General features: G+C 45.7%; 1 protein-coding gene across 1 annotated transcript in view; it reads left to right on the forward strand.

Moving 5' to 3' along the window:
* EXOC5 (exocyst complex component 5) overlaps window positions 1-11,744 on the forward strand; it is a 31,804-nt gene extending 20,060 nt beyond the window's left edge. The window contains exons 10-18 of the mRNA XM_080993449.1: window positions 118-200; window positions 2,795-3,004; window positions 4,335-4,482; window positions 6,226-6,334; window positions 6,764-6,884; window positions 7,691-7,777; window positions 8,244-8,352; window positions 10,331-10,546; window positions 11,217-11,744. Coding sequence (XP_080849575.1) covers window positions 118-200; window positions 2,795-3,004; window positions 4,335-4,482; window positions 6,226-6,334; window positions 6,764-6,884; window positions 7,691-7,777; window positions 8,244-8,352; window positions 10,331-10,546; window positions 11,217-11,405 — 1,272 coding nt within the window. The 3' untranslated portion in view covers window positions 11,406-11,744. The remainder of the gene's footprint in view (window positions 1-117; window positions 201-2,794; window positions 3,005-4,334; window positions 4,483-6,225; window positions 6,335-6,763; window positions 6,885-7,690; window positions 7,778-8,243; window positions 8,353-10,330; window positions 10,547-11,216) is intronic.
* The last annotated feature ends 6,539 nt before the right edge of the window (window positions 11,745-18,283 follow it).

The raw sequence follows: 18,283 nt of genomic DNA on the forward strand, positions 1-18,283 counted from the left end.
AAATAAATTATTATTATTATTATTATTAACCATTGACTTGGATGGGAAGTTTCTCAAAACTGGATTATTATATATGAATGTGTTTGAGAACTAGCAGTGCTGGTCTTCATTTCACAGAGTTATATAAAAGATCAATTGGAAGAGCACAAGAAGTCTGACGCAGAGCAGTATCTTCAGAGCCTCTATGAACTGTATACAAGGTTGGTGCTGTACGTCACAAATTTTAAAAGTGGGCATGGGCAAGGTCTGCTGGTGTCCCCCTCCCGCCACTCCCCATTTTTTGTCCTTCTCCAGCACTTTGTGGATATTCTGTCCATAGATGCTATTTCCTCCCAGAACTGTGGGCTGCTTCTTCTTTTTAAAAAATAATGTGTGCTTATAATATGTGCCTGCTGACCTCTGTGCCTTCCTACATGTGCACCCATGCCTAAATTTGCTGTAATACGAAAGGAGAAATTCAGGGCCGGGGAGCAGGCTAGACACCTCTGCTTCTGTCGTGTTCAGAAAGTGCCAATAGCCAGGGCTTTCTTCCATCACAAGAAATGCATCAAAGAACAGTGACTGTTACTGGTGGCCCCAGGTGAATATTTGATCCAAGTACATTCAGTACTGTTTGTACTCAGGGCTTTGATTGGTGGTGAAGGAGGAGTGACAGGAGGGTGACTGGGATGAGAGGATTGCACTGTGTGAAGGTGGATGCCTTCACGCTAAATAATCAGGGAGAGTAGCACTAGTTCCTGCATTGCAGGAGGTTGAGCTAGATGACCCTCGAGTTTTTTCCAGCTCTACATTTCATAGAATCATAGAATCATAGAGTTGGAATAGACCACAAGGGCCATCGAGTCCAACCCCCTGCCAAGCAGGAAACACCATCAGAGCACTCCTGACATATGGTTGTCAAGCCTCTGCTTAAAGACCTCCAAAGAAGGAGACTCCACCACACTCCTTGGCAGCAAATTCCACTGTCGAACAGCTCTTACTGTCAGGAAGTTCTTCCTAATGTTTAGGTGGAATCTTCTTTCTTGTAGTTTGGATCCATTGCTCCGTGTCCGCTTCTCTGGAGCAGCAGAAAACAAGCTTTCTCCCTCCTCTATATGACATCCTTTTATATATTTGAACATGGCTATCATATCACCCCTTAACCTCCTCTTCTCCAGGCTAAACATGCCCAGCTCCCTTAGCCGTTCCTCATAAGGCATCGTTTCCAGGCCTTTGACCATTTTGGTTGCCCTCCTCTGGACACGTTCCAGTTTGTCAGTGTCCTTCTTGAACTGTGGTGCCCAGAACTGGACACAGTACTCCAGGTGAGGTCTGACCAGAGCAGAATACAGTGGCACTTATTACTTCCCTTGATCTAGATGCTATACTCCTATTGATGCAGCCCAGAATTGCATTGGCTTTTTTAGCTGCCACGTCACACTGTTGGCTCATGTCAAGTTTGTGGTCAACCAAGACTCCTAGATCCTTTTCACATGTACTGCTCTCAAGCCAGGTGTCCCCCATCTTGTATTTGTGCCTCTCATTTTTTTTTGCCCAAGTGCAATAATTTACATTTCTCCCTGTTAAAGTTCATCTTGTTTGTTTTGGCCCAGTTCTCTAATCTGTCAAGGTCGTTTTGAAGTGTGATCCTGTCCTCTGGGGTGTTAGCCACCCCCCCCCCCCCAGTTTGGTGTCATCTGCAAATTTGATCAGGATGCCCTTGAGTCCATCGTCCAAGTCATCCAAGTCCAATTTCTATGATTCTATGATAACACGGTATGGGGAGCCAAGTTAGTGGACTAAGTAAGCTATCCCTCTTCCAGTAAAGTGAAAATCACCCGGGAAGGGTTGGGGTTGACATTCTCAAACTGAACTGTAATAAAATGAATAAAAAAAGTAAAAAATTGTCCAGTAGCACCTTAGAGACCAACTAAGTTTGTTCTGGGTATAAGCTTTCATGTGCATGCACATTTCTTCAGATACACTGAAACAGAAGTCACCAGACCCTTATACAGTGGCACCTCAGGTTAAAAACTTAATTCGTTCCGGAGGTCTGTTCTTAACCCGAAACCGTTCTTAACCTGAGGCGTGCTTTCACTAATGGGGCTTCCTGCTGCTGCCGTGCCACTAGCGCACGATTTCCGTTCTCATCCTGGGGCGGAGTTTGTAACCCGAAGTGTTTGTAACCCAAGGGTACCACTGTGTATAGTGGAAGGGTGGGGTGGGGTTTTTCTCAGAAGGGTAGTAGGAGATGGGTTATTGACTCAATGGGTATGGTAAACCTGTTGACGACTGTTAACGACTTGTCTCATTACATATGCTAAAGCTATTTTTGGTCATCTGCATACGATCCCTTGCTTTTTTCTGTAGGACTAATTGCAGTCGTTAACAGTCTTCAACAGCTTTACCATACCCATTGAGTCAATCACCCATCTCCTACTACCCTCCTGAGAAAAACCCCACCCTCCCACTATATATATGGGTCTGGTGACTTCTGCTTCAGTGTATTTGAAGAAGTGTGCATGCAAACGAAAGCTTATACCCAGAACAAACTTAGTTGGTCTCTAAGGTGCTACTGGAAATTTTTTAAATTTATTTTGACTGTGTCAGACCAACACGGCTACCTACCTGAATCTGTAGACCAGGTCCACACTTGCTTAGCCTTGGCAGTGCTGTAGCGTTTGCTGTGTCCAGACCCCTCACTCCAATCCCTTAGTGAACACTGCAAATACTTTATACCTTAATGTTACCTCCTGCTAATGCATTCCTTCTTTCCTTCTTGCTCCCTCTCCTCTCTCCCTTCCTTAACATAAAGGACTACTAATCTTTCGAGCAAATTGATGGAGTTTAACTTGGGCACTGATAAGCAGACTTTCTTGTCTAAGCTTATCAAATCCATCTTCGTTTCCTACTTGGAGAATTACATCGAGGTGGAAATTGGTTATTTGAGAAGCAGGAGCTCCATGATTTTGCAGCGCTATTATGAGTCGAAAAACCACCAAAAGAGAGCCATTGGAAGTGGAGGGTAAGGTTTGGCTTCCAGTCTTGTTTACTGTGTTTCTTTCTTTCTTTCTTTCTTTCTTTCTTTCTTTCTTTCTTTCTTTCTTGATTTTAAGTTTGCAGTATTCTCAAATCCGCATTAAGGACAAGTCTTTTGTTTAAGATACTGGGTATGCACACATTAGGGATGCGGGTGGTGCTGTGGGTTAAACCACAGAGCCTAGGGCTTGCCGATCAGAAGGTTGGCGGTTCGAATCCCTGCGACGGGGTGAGCTCCCGTTGCTCGGTCCCTGCTCCTGCCAACCTAGCAGTTTGAAAGCACGTCAAAGTGCAGGTAGATAAATAGGTACCACTCCGGTGGGAAGGTAAACAGCGCTTCCGTGAGCTGCTCTGGTTTGCCAGAAGCGGCTTAGTCATGCTGGCCACATGACCCGGAAGCTGTATGCCGGCTCCCTCAGCCAATAAAGCGAGATGAGCGCCACAACCCCAGAGTCGGTCACGACTGGACCTAATAGTCAGGAATCCCTTTACCTTTACCTTTTATGCACACATTTATAATTTTGTTTGCTATCTGCTGTAATGGTTGCTTGCATGTCTTAATAATGCAGTCACAAAACCAAGCTAAAAACTTCGCAGGGATGTTTGTTGTGTGAAATAAACGGAGACAGAAACCAGAGCACGTGGCAACACAGTTTACCTTCCTGCCGCAGTGGTACCTATATATCTACTCACACTGGTGTGCTTTCAAACTGCTAGGTTGGCAGGAGAAATTGCCAGCTGTATACCATGTATACCCCATAGGTTTACAATATACACGTTGCCTGTGGATGCCTGAAGGATTTTGTCCAACCCATAGTGATACTCCAGCAGAAGGTTGTTTCCTTGCTGTAGCTAATAGCCACCAAGACCACCTCTCTGTTTCCTGGCCGTGCTAACCTGGCATAAGCAGTAGCTTTTAAGAGAGTGTTGGAGGCAGCACGAGGGAGAAGGCATTCCCTGTGGTGGACACATGCATACCTTTTGCCCTGTTATTATTCCTGGTCCAACGGGCTTTGCTGGTTTTGAAACACTGCAAAACAGGACAAAATGGCAGGACAAAATAAATGGTTCTGCATCCCACAGGCAGGCTTGCCTCTGCTGTACCAGCTTTAACTTTCTTCATATGAGTTGCCTGTCTCCGATTCTTTCATATTGATGGTGTGGCATTTGTTGTTTTTCTTCAAAAATCTGAGGAATTTGCATTCTTTATTTAAAATGTCTAGCATTGTTCTTCATGTGGCTGAAAGGTTAACCCCGGTTTGCATAACCAGACTTCACTGGGATTAATGGTTCCTGCTTGGTGCATCTCTTTCTAGCATTCAAGAATTCAAAGAGCGAATACGGCAGCGGACAAACCTGCCCTTGGGACCCAGTATTGACACCCACGGCGAAACTTTCCTGTCCCAGGATGTGGTGGTTAATCTTTTGCAAGAAACTAAGCAAGCCTTTGAAAGGTGCCACAGGGTGTGTACACTTATTAATAGAATTATTTTAGGCTATCTCTAATGGTTTATCAGTATACACTGTGAGTGTTGCTGTGTGGACACAAACATTTTCTGAGTGAGTGCTCCCATTTTGCTGTTTTTACATCTTCTAATAGTTTTTTTTAAAAAATATCTTAGTTCTTATGCTGTTTTTGAAAACTTTTTTTTAGTAGAAAAGTGGCATAGAGATGCATGAGATAAGTGTTTCTTCCTGAGCTCCTATATCCTAGCTCAGTCCCTGAGATAATCTGGGGGAGCTTCAACTAGTAGCTGGGCATTTACCTGTGGGTATAGGGTGGTATTTAAATGTAATAAATAATAATAATAATAATAATAATAATAATAATATAATAATAATAATAATAATAATAATAATAATAATAATAATAATTTGCTGCTGGTGACATGCTTCGGGATGCTGTTCCAGCAGAGATTCAACAACACCCTCTCTCTTGACTTTCAGACATCTCTGAGTATATTCATTAATAAAGTTTTGCTGTTGGGACTAGAGTGAAATTGACGGGAGCTGCAAGACCGTAGTTCCCCCTTCTGGATTCCCTTTTGCAGTACGATAGTGTTTTTTCCGCCCCACCTTCCCTTGGAATTATAGATGTGCCTTCAGTCCAGATTGCTAATCTCACTTCCGTGTTTGGTTGCTCTCCTCCATTTTACCCAGCTTCCAACAGCATTTTCAGAAGTTGTTGGGGGAAAAGGACGATAGCACTGGAGAGAGGGCGAGAAGGGCAAGAGGAGCAGTAGGAAGGGTTGTTTCGTGAAAGATGCAAGGAGCCGCGAGGGGCCCAGAAGGCGGATTCACAGGAGTGGGGAACCCTGGGCCCAGGGCGGAATGCACCTCCCAGGCCTCTCTATCCAGCCCAGGGAACTCTCCCCTCACCCAGAGTTCCTTCACACCTTCCCTCAGCGTTTTTACCTGTCTGGAATGTGTCCTTGAACTCTGATCACACCTCTTGCTTGTCTAAAATAGGAATAGAGAGAGACCTGTGCAAAAAACCTATTGCACTATACAAGGGCAACATTTTCCAATCATTGCTCTGCCTGCTACTGGCCCCACCCACAATTGGCATGTTGCTTACAAGGCAGTGGCCCTCAGTACCCCACCCCTTCATTTTCAGAACTTCCTTTTCAGGAAATAAAGGTAGGGGTCCTTAGTAGGGTTGGGTGATATATCGTCCAAAAGCGGTTTGAAGTCCATATCGTGATACCATAATTTTTGACCTGGCAGTATATGGCAAATCATGATATGTGTGTACGCTATGCAAAAATCACAGTGTGGGAAAAGACATGGAGCCGGCCAATGCTTCTCTCGATTCCCGCAGCCGCTGTTTACTCTGCTGGCTCAGCTCTCCCTGCCTCCTGCAGGGGGCAGCAGATGACAAGAACAGGCGCCAGCAAAAATCACGATGTGGGAAAAACTGTGAAGTCAGCCTGTGCCTCAGCATAGCTCCATCCTTATTTCACACATAGTGATGCATAGCTGGTGACATATCAGGATGCTGAAAACCAGATATCGCCCAGCCCTAGTCCTCAGGATGGCCAACAAAAACTTGTCACTTGCAAGTTGCTCCAACTCTTCATAATTACGTGGTTTGGGTTGGTCTTTGCATGAATCCGTGCAAAGTGGTCTGTGTTTAAAATAGTTTGCATATAATTTTTCACATCTCAGTGCCAGAAAGGTCCTAACAAGCTCTTTCCACTTTTAAAGCTTTCTGACCCTTCAGATCTGCCGAAAAACGCCTTCAGAATTTTCTCTTTGCTTGTGGAGTTCTTATGCATCGAGCACATTGATTATGCTCTGGAAATTGGTTTGGCTGGTAAGTGCAATACTGCCTTTATTCCCGTTATATATTGCACTGGAATGTAGCTAAAATATGTGACCCTTCTTTGAAACCATACATTTATGGAAAGTTTGAGGCTGCAGTATTCTGATGTAACTTGCCCTAGCGGTTTAGGCTCCAAACAAAACAGCATCGTAACAAAGAAACAAAATGTAATGTAAACACCATTCTTAAAATTGCTGATATGTATATAATTTAAAAGCAACGCCGATGAAATTGATTGGAGTAGTCCCATTTTCAGCTTTTAAAGAAACACTTAACCTTCATACAGCTTAAAGTCAGTGTCCTTGTTATCTCTGGCGATTCTGCTAACTGGTTCTCAGGATTCCTGAGGCTTGTTGGATGGATTGTTTCTTTAGACTCATTCAAAAGTTTTTGCTGGTTTCATTATTTGTTTGCCTCTAGGAATTCCTTCTCCAGATGCCAAGACTGCAAATCTTTACTTCCTGGATGTCGTGAACCAGGCTAATACCATTTTTCACCTCTTTGACAAGCAGTTCAATGATCATCTGATGCCATTGGTTAGGTAGGTTACCTGTTGTGTCTTCAGGCCAAGAAGCCATGTAGAGTTTGCATTCTGACTCATAAATGTTCCTTCGTAGGGGCAAAAAGTGTTATGCTAGAATCATCTCCTGTCTGGGGCCACATAAAAGCTCCAGAATAAGCAGGACATGGAGGCAGACACTGTGGGATTTCTTGCACCCTGACCTACTGGAAGCCCCCATACTGACTTCTGAGAGATCACATATTTCCATGTAATCCTCTGGAGGTTTAAAAACCTTATTTTGCATTTTTTCCAAATTAAGTTAGTTAACTTGCAAATTGAGATTTTCAGTATTCTGTTGGCTACCGAAGCCCAAGAATGGCATTACATGAGTGATAAAAGGCACCAGTGGCTATTAGACATGGTGGCTGTGGGCTAACTCTGAATGACAGTCACTGGGGAACAGCAATAGGAGAGGCCTTTGGCTCTCAGGTCTTCTGCTGGGCTTCCCATAGACACCTGGTTGGTCACTGCAAGAAAGAGGTGGGCTCCCTTTTATCTGATCCAGCTGGGCTCTTTGGATATTCTTCTGCATATGTAATACTTTTCCATACTTGCATCCACACTGCACCCCCAACAGTTGCATGGCCAGGTTCTCTCTCCCACGTAGCTTGTTCCACACATAACTGCGACTAGGAGGCCTCTTTCACGAGAGGCGAAAATGACAGGGTGGACGAACTGGGAAACCCTTGAAGATTCAAGTGCCCTGGGATCGCGGGTGCTTGGAGTAGATGTGTGTGTGGCAGAGAATGGTAGCTAACGACTTCCCCTCCCTCCATTTATCACAGCTCTTCTCCCAAGCTCTCTGAATGTCTTCAGAAGAAAAAGGACGTCACAGAACAAATGGAAGTGAAGCTGGACATGGGAATTGACAGGCAAGTGAAGGTTCTATCACCTTTCTGGACCATCAGTCAGTTTCCCCTTTTGCATCAACTGTTCGTGGTTTGGGACAGTTCATTATTCTGGCAAATAATGAAAATTTAGGGGTGGGGAGAATTGTGGACCTGTGTCTAGCCATCCCTCCATCCCAGTGCCTAGTTCTGATTGCAAGTCCCTTGGAGGAAGGGACAGCCATGCTGGTGCTTTGTGAAGTGCAGAGTATCAAGATGGTGTTATATAAATAACGTGCGTGTTAATCTCCAACTTTAAGAGTGAAGTTTTAAATCGCCTCTGCTGCTCTTTAGCGGCCCACCATTTCTGGAAGCCCAGGGGAATAGGCCTGCGACGGCACACTTCACTGCAAGTTAGCGGTCGCTTTGAGAAGAGGATCGTGTTGGCTTGGGCTTTGTGGGGCTCAAAACGCTAACTTTAAAACAGCCACCTGGTATTTTAACTTTGAAGGACGCTGAATTGCATGATTGGGCAGATGAAGCACATCTTGGCGGCGGAACAAAGGAAGACCGATTTCAAACCAGAAGATGAGAACAATGTTCTGATTCAGTACACTAATGTGAGTAACTATATATAGATTAGTCAATGACAAGTGACACGGCAAGTAATTGGACTGCCGCTGGCGTTCTTCCCTGCTGACTCTGCTCAGCATATGCATTTTATCACACATGCGCCTCCCTTAATAGTCAAGTTTTCTTCACTCTTCTAGGAATTCTGATGCATTTCCATTGTGCGATTTCAGCCTGGGCGAGAACAATAGCGCTTCCTAAATGCTCAGCGTTTTTAGTCATTGGTGTCCTGTTGTGCTGTATAGAAATCATAAGAATGTGGAAGCATAGAGTGGGGTGAGGCTGGCAGATAGTTTAGCCCAGCCCCCTGCAATAAGGCTGTATCCTCTTATGTACTAAGCTACGCTGTATTGATGACTGCAATTTAGCATTTATACCGCACCAGCAGCCAAACCCACCCTCCCACCCTGCGGAGTAGCTCCCAGCACCCCAGCTGAAGTGTGCCACGTTCAAAAAGCACAGAGTAAAAATGAATACATTCCTTACTGTGCCCTTCAGGCTCCCAGATCTCCGTGGTTGCCACCAACAGAGCCACAGTGTATGAAGAAATCCAAATGTTGCACATGGAGCAAAATGCTCAAAATGAATGATGCCTAAATTACCAGGGAACTTATTTTAATAGCGGTGCACCTTTTGCAACCACATTTGAAGGCCTTACACAATACAGTGGTACCTTGTGTTACATACGCTTCAGGTTACATACGTTTCAGGTTACAGACTCCGCTAACTCAGAAATATTACCTCGGGTTAAGAACTTTGCTTCAGGGTGAGAACAGAAATCGCGCAGCGGCGGCACAGCAGCAGCGGGAGGCCCCATTAGCTAAAGTGGTGCTGCAGGTTAAGAACTGTTTCAGGTTAAGAATGGACCTCTGGAACGAATTAAGTACTTAACCCGAGGTACCACTGTATAAGGACAGTATAACTCCAGAACCTTGACTGGCTTTAGTAGCAGCCAAAGTATTGGGATAATTGTAGCACATGGATTCAAGTTACGAGAGATTCTGACTAGACATCAGGACGAACTTTCTGATAGTAAGAGCTGTTTGACAGTGGAACGGTCTCCCTCGGGAGGTTGTGGTCTCTCCTTCCTTGGAGGTTTCTAAGCAGAGGTTGGATGGCCGTCTGTCAGGGATGCTTCGGTTGATATTCCAGCATTGCAGGGGGTTGGACTAGATGACCCTTGGAGTCCCTTCCAGCACGACGATTCTGTTATTCTATTTATTTATCTGAAGTGTGAGTGCCTGAGAGAGAGAGAGAGAGAGATGGGTGCACATCAAGACCACTACTGCGGCTTACTTAATATTACCGTTTGAGTAACATCAGTGGAATTTACTTTCAGGTACTTCCACTGGGATATTTGAATGCTTTTTAAAATAAGAGGCATGAAATAGATGTAGTGAACCTTTTTGTTGCATCAGCATCTCTCTCTGCATGCAAACTTCTGGGTTACTCAGAACTACTTGTCAGACAGACTGGAAAAAATGATTAAATCACAAGTATGATTCTTGTACATTAGTCACTTCAAATAACGGCCACATCACCAATATTTTTTTCACTTTAAACAAGTGTAATATAGTGATAAGCAGGGATTACAAGCCAATTCTAGAAATTTTCCCTTATGAGTGAATCCCATTGAGTTAAATGGGGTTTACTCTCAGATAAGTGGGCACAAGAATGCAACCTGTATTTTGCTGCAGTTCCTGGGAGTTTCACATCCCAGGAATGCCATCTAAAAGTATTGAACTCATTTTCTTCCAAGAGGGCAGCTGAGAAGTTTGCGAAAGAGTGAAGTGTCCGTTCTTTATTCAGTTGAAAAATGTTGTATGAACACAATATGTGAGGTGTCACCTTTCCCCAGTTGTCAGTTCAGAAACCCAACACACACACACAATTTCCACCCTGAGTGGCTGTCAAGCCTGACAGAGCCCTTTTCTTTTTCTCCTCCTAACTTTCCTGCTTACTTTCCAGGCCTGTGCCAAAGTCTGCATCTACGTCAGAAAGCAAGTGGAAAAGATCAGGAATTCTATGGATGGCAAGAACGTGGACGGTGTTCTGACAGAGTTTGGAGTTCGCTTCCACCGACTCATCTATGAGCACCTGCAACAATATTCCTACAGCTGCATGGGGGGCATGTTGGCAATTTGCGATGTGGCTGAATACCGGAAATGTGCCAAAGAGTTCAAGGTATGTGGCCAATAGGCATGCCCAATGCAATTTGAGATGCAGGACCTTGTCCTTGTATTTGACTGGGTGGCCTAATGTTAAAATGGGATTTACCTATTTGTAAAATGGGAATAGTCAAACTGTCAGCCTCAAAGGTTTGTTGCGTTCATGAACAAAGGTGAGAAAAATATCTGTGCATTGGGTGCATTATGCAAATAATATTTTGCTAATATAGTGGTACCTCAGTTTTCGAATGTAATCCGTTCAAGTTCTGAAACGTTCAAAAACTGAAAGCGGAAGCCTCAAAATAGAAGCCTCAATACCAGGCATAGGCAAACTCGGCCCTCCAGATGTTTTTGGGACTACAACTCCCATCATCCCTGACCACTGGTCCTATTAGCTAGGGATGATGGGAGTTGTAGTCCCAAAACATCTGGAGGGCTTAGTTTGCCTATGCCTGCTCAATACGGAAAACTCAAATCGGAAGCCGTGTTTTCTGTTTGACTTCTGAGATGTGTTCAAAAACCAAGGCATTTACTTCCGGGTTTTTGATGTCCGAGTTCCAAAACGTTCGACTACAGATGCTTTTGAAAACCAATGTACCACTATAATCTCTAGGCCTGTGGTGTATCTGAAAAGCACCGTTGGGTATTTAAATTGATCTTGCTTTGCTTTCCCCCCATTGCTACAGATTGCACTGGTACTGCAGCTTTTTGACACTCTCCACTCCCTTTGCAACCTCCTTGTCGTTGCTCCGGATAACTTGAAGCAGGTCTGCTCAGGAGAGCAGCTTGCTATTCTGGACAAGAACATCCTCCATTCCTTTGTACAGCTCCGCCTTGACTACAGATCCGCTCGCCTCGGCCGCCACTTCAGCTGAGAGCGCGGAAGAAGCAAAACCCAAGTGTTTGCTGGGACTTGGCCTCCTAGAGAGCATAGTGGCAGCTTTTTCTGAGTGTGGGGTGGGGGCTGGATTGGGGAGGGGGCTAGAGAGAGAGAGAGAGCTCTTGGTAGAAAAATGTCCAGGTGTAACTTAAACTGGTCCTTTCCATTTGTCCTCTTTTCTTCTTCCGTGTAAAATAAACAGCCTCCAGAAATTTAGATTCTGCAAAAGCACTTCCTATTGCCTGTTCATCGGAACGCCACGTGGCCAGTCTTTCTGACTTGCTGTCTTCTGAATGAATTAAATAAATAAAAACAAATAAATACGTTTTCAGCACTGGTTCAAAAATAATGACTTGTATTTCAGAACATCCAAAGTGGATTCTTTTGCCCGTGCTGCAACCTGACACCTTACGGTTACCCAGTGGAGAGAAGGGAACAGAGGCTTTTTGTAGATGGGCGTTCCTTAAAACCACTTTGTGCTCTCTCAAAATGACAACCGCCACAGATGTAAAGTTTTGCTTGAGGAAACTTGGGAAAGCATCAGGAATCGTCTGCCCCTGATGTTCCTGAGGCAGAACTCTCATTCTATGGCTGGCATCTCTGTTCAGCTGAGCAAGTCTCCTTGCTCTTCCTTTCTCTTTTCCCTTTCCTTTCTCGCCATGCCTTTCCTTGCTCCCAGTAGCCGCCAGCGGCCCCCGTCTCGCTGCCTCCTTTTCCTTCCGCTGATAGGCTTGTGCACATCTCTGCAGCATGATCCTGATGAAACATAGTGATGAGGCTTAGTGTACCTGTGGGACAGGTGACAGCTTGCAGGGTTGCCCCACTCCCTTTCCCCCCTGGAAGAGTGTGGGAATGTTAAAGACAGTAGGAAAGGATATATTGGATAAGTATTATCCGTCCTTCACTCACACTAGTAAGTGATGTAGCAGAGCAGATTCCCTGCAATATAGCTGGAAGCTGGTTTGCAGATTCGTTTGAATCTCTTAGTTAAGATTATTTCCTTGTGTCCCCTTTAATCCCCCTCAAAAGAATAAAGACACAAGAGTCCTTCTGAGTAAAGTAACAAAAAGTTTACTCACATTTCAGTTAACGGTTTGATCCCTGAAATGCAAGCTTTGCTTAATAATTACATAACGAAGTCTGGGTTTGTCTCATATGGAGGCTGAACTCATGTGTTGCTGGCTGAGAGCCAGCAGACAGCAAGACTACATTAAGATAACAAAATGGCTGCAGGAGAGCAGCATGGCAGCAAAATATCAGCAACCCACTCTAGGGAAATAAGGAGTGTTGCATTTGACTGTATCAATGAATTACATCCCACAAAGAGTTCCTGAAGCTTTGACAGCGGCTTGATGCACTGAAGTTCAGCAGCGGAACCTTTTCCCTTCTTTGCAGATGCCATGACGGGGAAAGCTTTGCACAGACGACTTGTGCATGTTACATGGGTGTTAAAAGAATCGTGACACACACATGTTAGCAGTGTGTATAGATGGAGAGCGGTGCCGAACCCTCCAGTAACTGACTTAAATCTGTGTAGTACCCTCACAGTTTTCACAATGCTCCTAAGGGAATACAACTGACTACACTTTGACTTAGTTCTTTCTGGTGAGATCTAAAAGCCCCATGAAACTGTTAGCAGGGCCTCTTTGTTCAGAACGTAGCAAGACAACATGCAGTCTTCATTTTATTAACTCTAGAATCATGTATACACAAACTGTGAGCCAAATCCAATGTGCTTAATACAACCCATACATTCACAGGCAATGTTTTAACTCCTTCCCTTTCTCAGAAGTGGCATGGAACTTTTCTGTTTCTGCTTTAAACAGAAAATACCTCTCGGAAATACTTTAGGGAAGTTTCCTAATTTTTTTTTTTTTGTACATGTGCATCTTTATAAAGAGTTGCCAGCAAGGCAGATTTAGTATGCCATGGAGCATCTCTCAATCACCTCTCGCTCCCTCTGGTTTAGAACTGGATCCCTTCTCCTTTCTGTAGGGCAAACAAGATGATGGGGGGGGGAGCAGCTGGGGCTGGGCATACCTGTGATTTTCATGCCTTGAGGCTGGGTAAAATACAAATAAAACATTTTGAGTCACAGCGTAGGCACATGAGGGCAGTTTGTTGTGGCAAAGACGCACACCGGTCGTACTACTGGGACCAAACCATCCCACTTGGCTCGCCCCCAAGGAGATGACTGGCCTGTGTTTTTAGTGCATCTTACAAAAGGTCTTTTCTCTCAGGCCTGCACTTAACACTTCAAGCCGCAAGGATCTTCCTGCAAACCTTTTTGAAGGTCTTGAGGCCCAATAAGTACTGCCTGATTTATAGCGCTGTAGTTTTTTATGGTTTTTTTTTGGGGGGGTGAATACATACAAGCTCAGTATTATTGTGATAAAGGAGCGAGGGAGAGCATGCCAAGCTTCCCCAAAGCATTCTGGGAAAACGCCTGCTTTGTTCCCTTGCATCGCTCTCTTCGCTGGCCATGGCAGAGGCACAAAGCGCTCGGTGGACACCGGAGAAGGAAGGCACTAGCTGTACAGCTGCCATTTTTTGCGAGCTGTGATGTGGATTCCAAACATACCTCTCTGATACCTCTGAATCTTAAGTGCCAGCATTGCTGGTGTGTTGTTTTTTTAAAGCAGCGGTTCTGCTCACCAGTATTACAAATCATTCTGTAAAAAAAGGAGGGGTTTTAGTCCATTTGTGAAAGATTTCAGAATGGCAAGCAAGAAGCGTTTGGCATCATCGTATGTCTGCAAATCGCATCAGAAGAGTACTTCAAAACTTCCTATGGTTGTACACACACACATACACACACTTTTAAAATAAAGTTCTAATGCTGTTATAGATGTTCCTTTACTCGGCTTGGCCACAAACATCAATACTAACGGAGGAAGTTGTGGATGGTTCCTTTAAACTCAGTCACACAACCATCGCTGCACCAGCCTTCTCCATTCTGGGGTTCTGTTCTGTTCACATGTTTTTGTTCAATATCCCCACCTGCAATCATTCCTGTCTGCAGAAAGCAGACGATTTCCGGGTTCAAAATTGAGAGAAGCCAGAACTTGCTGTCACCAGAACTTACTCTTCAAAGCCGTTTGCTGCGGTACCATTTTGTGAGCAGCGCTGAAACTTGGAGGTGCATCACGTCAGGTCCTGCAAAGATGGCAAGGGGTCCTTTCCCCTTTGCACTGCCTCCTTTTGAACCAGTTTACTCCAATCTGAAAGAGGAGAGCGCAAAATATGGTTTGAACCTCAACATCAAAAAAACAAAGATCATGGCCACTGGTCCTATCACCTCCTGCAAATAGAAGGGGAAGAAATGGAGGCAGTGAGAGATTTTACTTTCTTGGGCTCCATGATCACTGCAGATGGTGACAGCAGCAACGAAATTAAAGACGCCTGCTTCTTGGAAGGAAAGCAATGACAAACCGAGACAGCATCTTAAAAAGCAGAGACATCACCTTCCCAACAAAGGTCTGTATAGTTAAAGCTATGGTTTTCCCAGTACTGATGTATGGAAGTGAGAGCTGGACCATAAAGAAGGCTGATTGCCAAAGAATTGATGCTTTTGAATTATGGTGCTGGAGGAGACTCTTGAGAGTCCCATGGACTGCAAGAAGATCAAACCGATCCATTCTGAAGGAAATCAGCCCTGAGTGCTCACTGGAAGGACAGATCCTGAAGCTGAGGCTCCAATACTTTGGCCACCTCATGAGAAGAGAAGACTCCCTGGAAAAGACCCTGATGTTGGGAAAGATGGAGGGCACAAGGAGAAGGGGATGACAGAGGACGAGATGGTTGGACAGTGTTCTCGAAGATACCAACATGAGTTTGACCAAACTGCGGGAGGCAGTGGAAGACAGGAGTGCCTGGTGTGCTCTGCTCCATGGGGTCACAAAGAGTCGGACATGACTAGACGACTACACAACAACACTCCAATCTGACCCCCTCCAGGTATCTTGGGCTTCAGCTCCCCTCTGCTGGAGCCAACACAGCTGCACCAGCTTGGACTGATGGGAACTGTAGTCAGGCAATGTCTGCAGGGCATCAGATGAGGAAAGGCTACCTTACACCAAATCGGACCAATGAGCTATTGAACTCAATTGTCTACTCTGACTGGCAGCAGCTCATCAGGGTTTCAGACTGGGAGTCTTTCCTGGTCCTACCAGCAGATGCTGAGGACTGAGCCTGCGGCTTTCTGTATGCTCTTGGGCTTGCCGATCAGAAGGTCAGCGGTTCGAATCCCTGCGACGGAGTGAGCTCCCGTTGCTCTCTCCCAGCTCCTGCCAACCTAGCACTTCAAAAGCACGCCAGCGCAAGTAGATAAATAGGCACCGCTGTGGCGGGAAGGTAAATGGCGTTTCTGTGCGCTCTGGCTTCTGTCATGGTGTCCTGTTGCACCAGAAGCTGTCTGCTGACAAACACCGGCTCCTTCGGCCTGAAAACGAGATGAGCGCCGCAACCCCATAGTCGTCTTTGACTGAACTTAACCGTCCAGGGGTCCTTTACCTTTTTACCTTTTACCTAGATGTCGTTGAGGAGTGAGAACATGCTGGCTTGGAAGAGCACATCGTTGCTTGAGAGTCTGGAAAGAACAAGCTGGCCAATAATCCTACAAAGCAAACTTCGGCTAACGTCAAGGTGGGAGTGCCAGAGTTGAGATTCTCAGAACCAAGATGACCAAACTGGGCACCTTTGGCTATTCCTTAGCCTTCCTTAATCTGCTGCCTGCAGTCATAGGTGGTCATGCTTTTGAATCCCAGTTGCTGGAGGCCAAAGGAGGGGAGATGGCGCTCTCATGCTCAAGTCCTGCTTGTCGGTTTCCCACAGGCATGTGGGCAGCAACTGCAAGAACGGCATAGCTGTCAAGTTACAGATTTGAAAATAAGGGACCATCAGCCTCGAAAATAAGGGATCAGCAGCCAAAATAAGGGATTTTAGTCAACCAGCTGAAATACGAAGTTAAAAGGGACCAGATAATTTGGGAAAGCAGCGCCGGTTTTTAACCCTTCGTTTCCAGAGGTTGCTGCTCAAGACACCAGCCGATGAAACACTGCAATTAAATAACTACAAGCAGCAACCACTTTTCGCGCAAAACGAAGTCCAAGCTACGAAGATGCTGCTGCAGTTCTGTATCTTTTCTCTCGTGCTCCATCTGCAGCTCTCAGTTCCATCAGGTGGGGCGGGAGGAAGGGGGGGGGAAATAGCGCCTGAAGTAAACCCACAGATCAGACCATCTATGCTAGTCAACCACTACAAATCTATGGGAGAAGCGTTTGCGGTCCTTCCCCTGTAGCCCTTGGAACACCTGCCCGCGCCTCCACCTCCTCCTCCTCTCTCTGAACTGCTTTCTCTATGGTTGCCCTCCCTCTCCTCTCAAGGCTCCCCAGCAATTCATAGGCCACACCAGGCTGCCCATCTCATCCAGGTCCTTCGGTGGCGCAGCCGCAGTACAGTCTAGCGGGAGCGGCGGCAGCGGCGTCTACGGGCAGAGGGGAGGCCCCAGGCAGAGACGCTCAGTTCGGCGGCCGCGAGGAGGATGGCAGCGGAAGGGCCCGAGGCTTCCACCAGTCCCGGCAGGGAGGGGCTCCCGGGGGCCGAGGCTGGTGAGAGGAGGCCGGAGGGGGGCGGGCTGGGCAGCCAAGCAACACAGTTGGAGCCTCCCTCCTCCCTGGCCGGCAGGGAGGGAGGGAGGGAGAGGAGCTGCTTCCTTTGAAACCCGGGAAATTTAAGGGACATCATCAATAAGGGACAGCAGCGGGACACGGCGCTGGGATAAGCGAGTGTCCCGCCAAATAAGGGACGGTTGACAGCTATGAAGAACGGGCTGCTGGACGAGACGGGCCATTGATCCAGAATGCCCTTCTTATGCGCTTATGCGTTTTCATGTACAGTCTATATTTTCCCACCAGTGGGGCCCAAGAGAGCTCGCTGGTGGAATATCCCCTCCCCACTCAAGCAAAACACAAAAGTAATTTGAAGAACAAAATTTGCACTGGGGAGGGGGGGAATTTAAACTTGCTGTGCGTTTCAAAGTATTATAGCTATTACGGCGTGCAATTTGGGAAAATATTTTCCAGTCGCACCTCAATATAATTTTAAGTACTATCCACAACTAAATTTCAAAAATGCCTTTTTTATTTCCAGGTAATGAGTTAAAAGTGCTGCCTTTCCACGGCTCCCTCTTCTAACGTTGGCATTTAATGAGCGGCAATCAAGCGAGGTCTTGAGAGGGGGGCGGGTGTAATTATACGCCCTCCAATTGGTTAAAATAGGAAATTGCCAATAGGGCAGAAAATAACAGATGTGTTTTTCCCCCTCCCCACCCAATTTACAAGTCCTATAATTTTTTAACACAACTTGCCGTTTTGTATTCCGTTTTGCTTTCCAGCCGAAGGGGTGACGATAATGAAAGGGGGGAAGGCAGAGTAGTTACAACTCCATCCGCGCAACTTGGGAGGGGGGAAAGAAGAAGAAGAAGTGTGCATATTGTGAAAAGGGAACCTGGAGGAGGATTGTAGAAAAGAAAGATATTTAAATGCTTAGAAACAAGCTGATGGGGAGTCATAAATGGTGAAGGCAGCCGTAACATTTTAAGAGCAGCGGAAACACTTGGGAAGCTCTTTTGAAGCCCTGAAAACACAAACATACAAATTTCCACAGTCCTGGGGTGAGCTCAGAATGTGGGGGGGGGGGGGGAGCACAGAAATTGCTTTGCGAATTTCAGCATTGCTCAAGCTTCAACCAAACATAAGAAGCCGCCTCATCCCATAATGTAAGAATATAAAAAGAGCATACCGTCCTATTCTATTTACTACTACTACTACTACTACTACTACTATTATTATTCTATTTGTACCCCACCCATCT

This window comes from Podarcis pityusensis (assembly GCF_964106645.2).
Source record: "Podarcis pityusensis genome assembly, chromosome: 1".
NCBI classification, from domain to species: domain Eukaryota; kingdom Metazoa; phylum Chordata; class Lepidosauria; order Squamata; family Lacertidae; genus Podarcis; species Podarcis pityusensis.